The sequence below is a fragment of the Magnolia sinica genome, chromosome 5 (assembly GCF_029962835.1).
Source record: "Magnolia sinica isolate HGM2019 chromosome 5, MsV1, whole genome shotgun sequence".
In the NCBI taxonomy this organism is placed as follows: domain Eukaryota; kingdom Viridiplantae; phylum Streptophyta; class Magnoliopsida; order Magnoliales; family Magnoliaceae; genus Magnolia; species Magnolia sinica.
The window spans coordinates 115,313,996-115,322,997 of NC_080577.1; the positions used below are offsets into that span (position 1 = coordinate 115,313,996).

Below are 9,002 nucleotides of genomic sequence, written 5' to 3' on the forward strand. Positions count from 1 at the left end.
TCCAAAAAATAAGTAGATGCAATGCTCAAGTGCACTACACGGTGGGGATTAAATTCCTACCGATGAAAACTCATTGGGGGCCACAGATGTTTTGGATCAATCTGATATTTGAGTTTTCCATTCATCCAGATCTATGCGACCTTATGAACAGATTGGATGGAAAATAAACATTAAAGTGGACCCTAGTAAGATTTCAACGGTGGATGTCATTATCACTGTTGCTTCCTGTGGTGTGGTCCAACTGAGTCTTGGATCTGTCTTATTTTTGGCATTAGTTCCTAAAATGATATGGAAAAATATATGGACGGTGTGGATAAAATCCATATATCAAGGTGGGCCCCTCAGAGCCCCAGCCTGTTGCGAGCTCAGGACAGGCAGGGGTAGCACCCAATCCGCATCATTATTCACAGGAACGGGCTCAGGCCATGGTGGAGAATCAGATAATTCCTCGGATCTAGCGCACCTCCGAAGCTCCCGGCGAGGTTATACATCGTAATTCACTCGAATCGACAGGGGCATTACGGTAATCTGACCATCCTCCTCCTCCTCCTACAAAACCGCAGCCCATCATCCGTATCTTCTCGATCTCGTCCTCCCATGAACATTCGAAGCTCGCAGAAAAAGGACGAGAAGAATATCAAAATTACGAAAATGCTCTCGAAACCCCTAGCAACCCTACTCTTCCTCGCCATCGTCCTCTTCTTCCTCTATATCTTTATCGAGATCGTCGATCTCCGGTCCCACTTCCCATCCCTCACCCTAACCCTACCCATCTCCTCTCTCTGCACCAGTCCTCCTCCCCTCAAGATCTACATGTACGATCTCCCCCGTCGATTCAACCTCGGCATGCTCGATCGACGCTCTAATCGTGATCGGACCCCACCGTCGGCCTCTAACCTACCTCCCTGGCCCCGCAATTGGGGCCTCAAGAAGCAGCACAGCATCGAGTATTGGATGATGGCGTCACTATTGTATGAAGGAAAGGGGAATGAGGAGAGGGATGCGGTTAGGGTTAATGATCCTGCGGTGGCGGATGCCTTCTTCGTTCCATTCTTTTCTTCATTGAGCTTCAATACACATGGGCATTATATGACCGATCCTGAGACGGAGGTCGATCGGCAATTGCAGGTATAGACTGTGAATTGTTTGAACTGATGATATGCGTGATTTTGCTTCATGAACGGATTTCCTTGTTTTTCTTTTCTTCTCTTGTATTGTTTGAATAGATTACTATGCGATCACAACTCGTGAGAGTGCCACATTGGCACATTTTGCACTAGATCCGAGTTGTTCATTAGTTTGGTCCCACCAATTACAGTGGGTGGCCCGGAATTCAGGCCAGTCCAGTCATCAGGTGGGCCTGTATATTTTGTTTTAAATCATATGGCTAAGAGGATTTGACCAACAGTGCACACTCAATTTACAGTTGTTGTCCACCTCATGAATGGATTGATGTAATTTTCAGGCCATGGCCACATACACAGTCACTGCATTGGCATCTGTTCCACTTTATGAATGGTCTAGATCTCATACACAGTCACTGCATTGGCATGTGTCAGGAGAGTAGGATCGGAGATCTACTCTTGCCAGCAGTGAGAGCAGAGATTAAAGAAGAACCTGTTGTCAAAAGGTGTTTGTGGAATTTGGTTCTGGTTGGGGAGAGTTGTTTCTGTCAATGCTCTATTTATTTTATGGCTATTTGTAAAATGCTTATTTTGAACTTGTCTTGGGAATTGAGAAACTCTGTTGTAAAAATAGTTTGGAGAGCTTTAATATGGCTGTTATGGTTTTGGGATGTGAGTTGATGATAATGGAATTTATTGTGAAATTTGTTTCACCATAAAGAGCTAAATTCAGATGGGATGCATCGTTTGAAGCAGATATTTTGGTTATAGTTAAGTTTTCATATCTGGATTCTTTAACGGTTTTGGCTTATTTATATATGCAGTGGCAAATGTACGCGTCTTCTTCTTCTTCTTCTTCTTTTTTTTCCTCCTTTTGAAAGTCCAACTTACGCATCTTTCAGGTTGAAAAAAAAAATGATTCTTGCTGTTCTTGTTGGCAGTTGCAGTCTTTAGTTAAGTTTTGTAACCTATATGAATGCTACGAGTACTCCTCTTTTCTAAATTGAGGTTAGCAGAACATAAAGGAAACATGGGGCATATCAAAATCACACACAAGTTGGACAATAGTTTTTGGATGGATGGTTAAGAAAAATATGGGCAGTGCTTCACATTCAAGGGAATGGACCATTGTGGTGGTTAGCTAAAAAAAAGGCTGCTGGGCATGTTTAATTCGGAAGTGTTCGAGATGAGAGCTCGTTGGGAGATCTGCAACCCTTTCTCTACAATGGTGGCTTTCGGAGAAATGAATGGGATAAAACCCATTTTGAGTATGCAAGATCTAGTGGTCTCACGGAATGTAGTGCAGCTGAAATTGGTTCCTTTTCGAGTGCCCTTGAAGCTTTGAAAGAGGAATTATAAGATATACAAACTGGGGCATTGAACATTATAAATAGGTCTTCAATGACAAGTGAGGCCATGTTTTGGTACTCTAGACTATCGGTTTGTTGCTTCCCATGATAGATGCACCATCCCTGAAAATCCACAGATTGGTCCAGTCATCTCTGCTGTTGTAGCTTCTTTTTTTTTTTTTTTTTTTAAAATTATTTTTAAAATAAAAATAAATTTAAATTGCACGCGCACACACACCCCCACACACTCACGCCATAGTGGGATTTCACCACCTATGGATACTCGAACCCTTGACCGGGTGTTGAAACTCCTGAGAGTCTACCACCCTAGCAAGAGTAACTTTTAATATCATTTTCTTTGAAATATTTTTCTTTTCTTTGACAAGTTATGCAATAGGATGGATTAATCAAAGCATTACACTGTAACACATGATTCGAATTGAAGTCACATCAAGCCTGAAACACCCAGTTAGTCACACCACTGATCGAAGCACACTCCCCAAAGCAACAATCGCAGGATTAACAAAGAACTGTTTTTTTATTCACTATTTACAATTCATTCATAAAAGAGTCTTTACATGCATATATACTTTTCCAGAGCTAAAGAAACCCAAAGCTAATCCTGACCATCCACTGCTTCTAGTTTTCACCATCTATCTTAAGAAATCATTGATAGTTCTTCGTAAAGTTGGTCATTTGAGAATTGTATGATCTTGGGCTTGTCTGAAATCTAATTCAATATGCTTTCAAACAGGACAAATTTCAGGCCATTTGGACATGGTTTAGTACTTTAAAAGTAGCCTGAAAAATGAGTGGTTTACCTATAAACTGTTGCTAAATAAGCTTTTCTTTTCCATAGAATACTACTAAATATTTGCAAAATATGGACCATATGGACTCATAGATCAATCTCATTGGGCCCACCGATTGATCAGATAGTTTCATGGACCCAATCATCGATTGGATATCTTAATCATGGCCACTCCCGGGCTGCATCAGTTAATTATCAAAAGGAAATAAAAAGGTCCATATTCAATGAAAGAAAGTCCATTTATTAACAGTTCTTAAAGATTACATCTTGTATATTATTCTATAGGGGGTTATGCTGTTACAATGATATTCAAAACTGAATCCTGCTCAGTTGTTCGTCTTGGCTCTGACTTTGTTGATGATGCTTTGCTCGTTTTCCCAACCCAATTGTAATATGTTGATATTTCCATCTTTTATGCATCCATTCTTTGATCTTTCACACACTTGTTTCTTGATGTATTTTGAAGATGTTGGAGTCCAAATCAAATGTTCTCATACCATTTTGTAGGTTATTACTTTGTTTTCCAAACTTAAGATGCCCCTCTCATTTATTGTTAAACATATCTTGATCGTAGGTCGACCTACTGGAGTTTCTGAGGAATTCCAAGTATTATCAGCTGTCTGAAGGCCGTGACCATGTAATTCCCATGCATCACCCGAATGCTTTCAGATTTCTTCGGGATCTGGTGAACACATCTATGCTTGTTGTTGCGGATTTTGGGCGCTGCCCCAAAAATGTGTCCTCTCTGAGGAAAGATGTGGTAACACCATATGTGCACGTTGTGGATTCATTTCTAGACGATGATACTCATGACCCATTTGAGTCCCGCACGACCCTCCTCTTCTTTCGAGGAAGAACAGTCAGGAAAGACGTATGTTTGTCAGATCTGTTAAATTTGTTGGTATTCTTCTGAACCGATTCTTTTTCATAGCCTGAATGATTTGTGCGGTATTGCTATGGTGCAGGAAGGAATCGTCCGTTCAAAACTGGCCAAGATTTTAGTAGGCCAGGAAGATGTCCACTTTGAAGACAGTGTAGCCACTGGAAAGGGCATACAAGCTGTAAGTCACATTTTAATTTGTTTTTTTCTTTTACGACGCCTGTGTTCTGGCAGGTTTGATTGTCTTTTTCATGTCGATTGCCATATTCATTTGAGAACATGAAATGGAAATAATCCAGACTACTTTGGCTATAATTTCAACTGTATTCACCCAGCCATTTGTACTGGAGGTAGTATAAAATGCTTATATGCTCATTTTTGAGGTTGATAGGTGGGGCACATCATTGATATTATGTTCCCCACTATGGATAGCACATGCTCAGAATTTCCTAGATGGGAAAACCATTCACGTGGTGGTTATGACCGCATTTAAACAAAAAAAAAAAAGCGCCAAATATTTGACAGCTAAGTTCTTTCAGTCTGGGGAGTTTTGATGCATGGGCAATCCCCCATGATACTGTTGGTTTCGTTCACTGAACCATGGTCCCTACTACCTCTGCAAACTGAAAACCCGATTGTACTGTGCAAACTGTCAGCTTGAGCATTATATAATACCTACCTTGTAATGGAAGCTGAAGGTAGGTATAACGGGGCGTTGCTTGCTGTGTTGTGGTCTGTTTGGTTCAAAAGGAATAACGGGGCCTTTAGAAATGTTCAGCATGCAGCGTCGGATGTTCATAGTAGGGTTGTAATGCTTCTCTGATTGGTTTCCCTGAGGTTGTCTCAGGCTGGGTGTGTGGCTAGGGCTGTATATTTTTCCTCTTTTCCTTTCCTTTTATTTTGTTTGTCTTGTTTTCTTTTGTTTCTGGCTCCTGGCCACTATAAATTTCATCTTTTAAAAACAAAAAAAAAAACCCTACCTTGTATCTCTCTTAAGGAATGATCCTGTCTGTGAACTATAATTCCAAAATAGTGTTTATAGACAATTAGCTGCAAGGAAACATGCTCTCCTTGCAAGTACCTGTTTCAGGTTCCTTGTTTCCCATCAAGTAACCAACGTGGCAGATTTGTAGGAAGCTGGTTCGTGCATACATTCCTGACAATTTTGGGATCATAATAAACTGTCTCTACTATCTGATTGGTACTGTTACACACGTCCATCATTCTGGATTGTTCAGTTTATGGGCCACCTCTTTGATGTGCTGTATTCCAAAGATTGCACTGGTTAGATAATCCCAATCTGATTAATATCCAGCTTTTGGATGGTTAGCTAAATTTATCGGCAATGATCTGCTTGAAAGGTCAAAATGAGGAACATCCAATCGGTGCAAATTTTAGGTCAGGAGTCACCCAAGCTGTATCCTGTCCCATTAAATAATTTGGATCAACATGATACACACCAATTGTATGGAAGAGATGGTTAATCATCCCTCTTTCTTGTTTGAACATTTTAGGAGTATTGCTCGTCTTTTGCTGCATAAACTGCCTCATCTCACTCTCTCTCACTCTCTGTTATACCAGTCCACGCAAGGGATGCGTTCATCGAAGTTCTGTCTGCACCCTGCAGGGGACACCCCTTCGTCTTGCCGGCTCTTTGATGCCATCGTCAGCCACTGTGTGCCCGTCATCGTGAGCGACCGGATTGAGCTCCCTTTCGAGGATGAGATTGACTACCATGAGTTCTCACTCTTCTTCTCTGTCCAAGAAGCTCTGGAACCTGATTACATGCTTGGGCAGCTGAGGCGGGTCCCAAAGGAGAGGTGGATCGACATGTGGAAGCGGTTGAAGAACATCTCTCATCACTATGAGTTTCAGTACCCACCCAAGAAGGACGATGCCGTGAACATGCTGTGGAGACAGGTCCGGCACAAGCTCCCTGGGGCCAAGCTTGCAGTGCACCGAAACAGGAGGATGACAATCCCGGAATGGTGGGACCGGAGATAATCGTGACTGTACATTCATTCATTTGACTCTGCAGGACCCTTTTTGCTTGGGGGAACAATCCACATTTCAAACTCATCAACCTTGGCCATCGATAGAGTTGATGTTTCATCCACTGTATCAAAAAATCAACCCAGATATGCAACACACACGTTTCTTTCCTTCATTAGGAATCATGTAATTTCTTTTTACCTCCATTTATTTGTACTGTACCAATTGACTGTAATTCAAATAATACAGAAGCAATTTCTAACAATGTGGGTTTCAAACCGGGTCAGGTTGCAACAGTTTAGCCGCGTTGAGATGCTTGATTGTATGAAAGAGTTCCTCATTCACGCTTTTAGAATGGTTAGCATGGGCAGTGGCGGGGCCCATGAATCTGAGCACGGTGCATTTTGAACCAATGAAAATGTTTGAGGGTATGTTTTTCCAGAATGTGTGCCAGATTATTGTCTTTCTCGGGACATGGTTATAGGATTGATGTTTTAGCAGCAGATGGGAAGCGGTCTGGGATGACTTTTGCTTGGGCTGCAGAAAAGGGTAGTTTCCACGTGATATGGTTCCATTTTTGGTGCCCAAGCTGGGATGAGTTATGCTTTGGCTGCAGAACCAATCCTGGTATTGGAAGTGCTTCAAACCAGCTTGAAAAAGTATGGGATTGATAGCTTCATCTCTTCTTTTTTCTTTCCCATGCTTTTAAGCAAGGGATCCTATTGAAAGATCTATCCAAAATTATCATGGAAAGGAACTTCTGATGTACGCTTCTTCCAACTCTTCCTATCCATAAGGCTAGCATCCTCGGGTTCAACACCAAACAGTCTACAAGCCCATGGCATTTACTGGCTATGGGGAGTTTATTGGGAGTGGTTTTACAAAGACAAGTTTTGATTTTATTTTTTTATTTTTTTTTTTATTATTATTATTATTTTTTTTTTGGGGGGAGGGGGGGTGGGCAAGATTAGGAGAAGGGATAGTTTTTTTTTACACACGCACACACACCCCCACACACTCATGCTATAATGGGATTTCAGCACCCATGGGCACTCGAACCCTTGACCAGGTGTTGAAACTCCTAAGAGTCTTCCACCGGATCAAGAGTAAGGACCCACAGGAGAAGGGATAGTTAAAAAGGACCCATCTATAAAAATCAAGATATGTTTAGTGCTTCTCTATTAGATTCGACCATCAATAGAATGGATCCCCTCATTGATGATCCTCCCATCTTTGATTGATGATAAGCTTCTCTACCCTAGAATCCAAACTTCTTTTACGTGGACTTTGATAAATTGAAATGATTTTTAACTAAGACAATTTTATTTCCTAGGTGAGAAATGGAATAAATTTGGGAAGTCTGAATTTGGCAATCAGATTGCGTGCTGCCCTCTCTCCTCGAAAATCGGTCCGGCCAAGGGCTCTATGGGGCACACCATGATGTATATGGGTTTTATTCACATTGTTCATCTATTCTTCTATATCATCTTATGGTATACACCCAAAAATGAGACAGATCCAAGGCTCAAGTGGACCACACCGCAGGAAGCAATGGTGATAATGGCTCTCACCTTTGAAACCTTCCTACAGCCTACCACTGCCCCCCACTGTGTTTTTTATTTGCAATCCAAACTGTTCATAAGGTCACATGGACTGAGAGTGGATTAGGTGAGACCCTGGCCTCACCTAAGACATCCTGCCCTTACCGTAGGGTTATTGTGGGGCCTATCTTGATGTATTTATTATGTATTGTAACGCCCCGAAAATCGGCACCCGAGTACATAGACTCCAATCCCGAGTTCCCAGGTGTTAACCAAATGAAAATGCACGTATGTCTTCATTCAGATTCAAATTCATTTCACACACAGATAATCAAAGTTGCGCAATTCAACTTAGGAGAACTAAAGCGAGGTAGAGATAATAAAAGATTTAGAAATATATGGTTAAGAGTAAAAAATACAATTCCATTAGTGATGATTGCCCAAAATGAGGATTGCACAAGCCACAACAAACATGCGATAAAATTTACACATAAATAACGTAACTAAAATAAAAGAAAGGTCTTCCAATTTCTCCCGACGCTCCCAAGGCATCCCAACGAAAGTGCAAGCCAATCAAAGTCTACCCGTCATGGCCTCGGTAGAACCTATATAAACAGCAATGCGTGATTGGTGTTTTAAAATATCGTCCTAAGTGAAAGTGAGTAGCTAATTCAATGGTTCTATTAGTTCTAAGTTATACATGTTATCAACCCAATCAACAGAGTTAATGATAAACAAGACATCAAATAATTTCTAAATACTCTTGTTAAATACGCATATGAAGATATGACATGATGCATGCTCTTTCCAAACAACATTCCATCACAAGCGACTTCAATACCTATTTTACAAATGCCAACACTCCCTTATCATGCGACTCTAACACCAAATCGCCACATCCTATCTAATGCAATGCGATTGATGCGTATGTTATCCGAATAATTATTTAGTTCCATTCATTCAGCATATTAGCGAAGTTAGGATACCAATGTTATATCATGAGTCCTTATTCGGATCACGTGGCTTGTTACTACACGTATCGACTCCTTACCAAACTTTAGGTTTCACCCGTTTATCTCACCAATCAACAATTTTAAAGGTATCACATGATATCCAAAGGCATGAGGATTAACTCGGTATGAGTCATCACCCAAACACTAAGTATGATCACTCAGTTGTGAGGTGCGGGCTTGTCACATAAAATTAAACCACCATAAAGGAAAGGTCTCATCACCCAATTCCATTCACGCCTGAGTCGTTCAAACGGTACTCTGGCACGCAACCATCGACCGGGTAATTTGATAG

At 41.1% G+C, this 9,002-nt stretch overlaps 1 protein-coding gene across 2 annotated transcripts; it reads left to right on the top strand.

The window, feature by feature from the left end:
• The first annotated feature begins 413 nt into the window (after positions 1-413).
• Positions 414-6,421, top strand: LOC131246874 (probable arabinosyltransferase ARAD1). 2 transcript variants are annotated; one of them, XM_058247326.1, is made up of 4 exons: positions 414-1,128; positions 3,859-4,155; positions 4,250-4,345; positions 5,746-6,421. In XM_058247326.1, the coding sequence occupies exons 1-4, from the start codon at positions 598-600 to the stop codon at positions 6,166-6,168; spliced, it is 1,347 nt and encodes a 448-aa protein (XP_058103309.1). In that variant the 5' UTR covers positions 414-597; the 3' UTR covers positions 6,169-6,421. The 2 variants fall into 2 exon arrangements, with proteins under 2 accessions (XP_058103309.1, XP_058103310.1); XM_058247327.1 differs by having other exon boundaries at positions 3,859-3,969.
• Positions 6,422-9,002: the final 2,581 nt, after the last annotated feature.

What these genes read in the sequence shown, in the direction of transcription:
- LOC131246874 (XM_058247326.1), top strand. Translation starts at nt 598, where the DNA reads ATGAACATTCGAAGCTCGCAGAAAAAGGACGAGAAGAATATCAAAATT. An exon ending in GAAGAACAGTCAGGAAAGAC is followed by an intron (nt 4,156 to 4,249) that starts GTATGTTTGTCA and finishes GCTATGGTGCAG; the next exon opens with GAAGGAATCGTCCGTTCAAA. An exon ending in CTGGAAAGGGCATACAAGCT is followed by an intron (nt 4,346 to 5,745) that starts GTAAGTCACATT and finishes CTGTTATACCAG; the next exon opens with TCCACGCAAGGGATGCGTTC.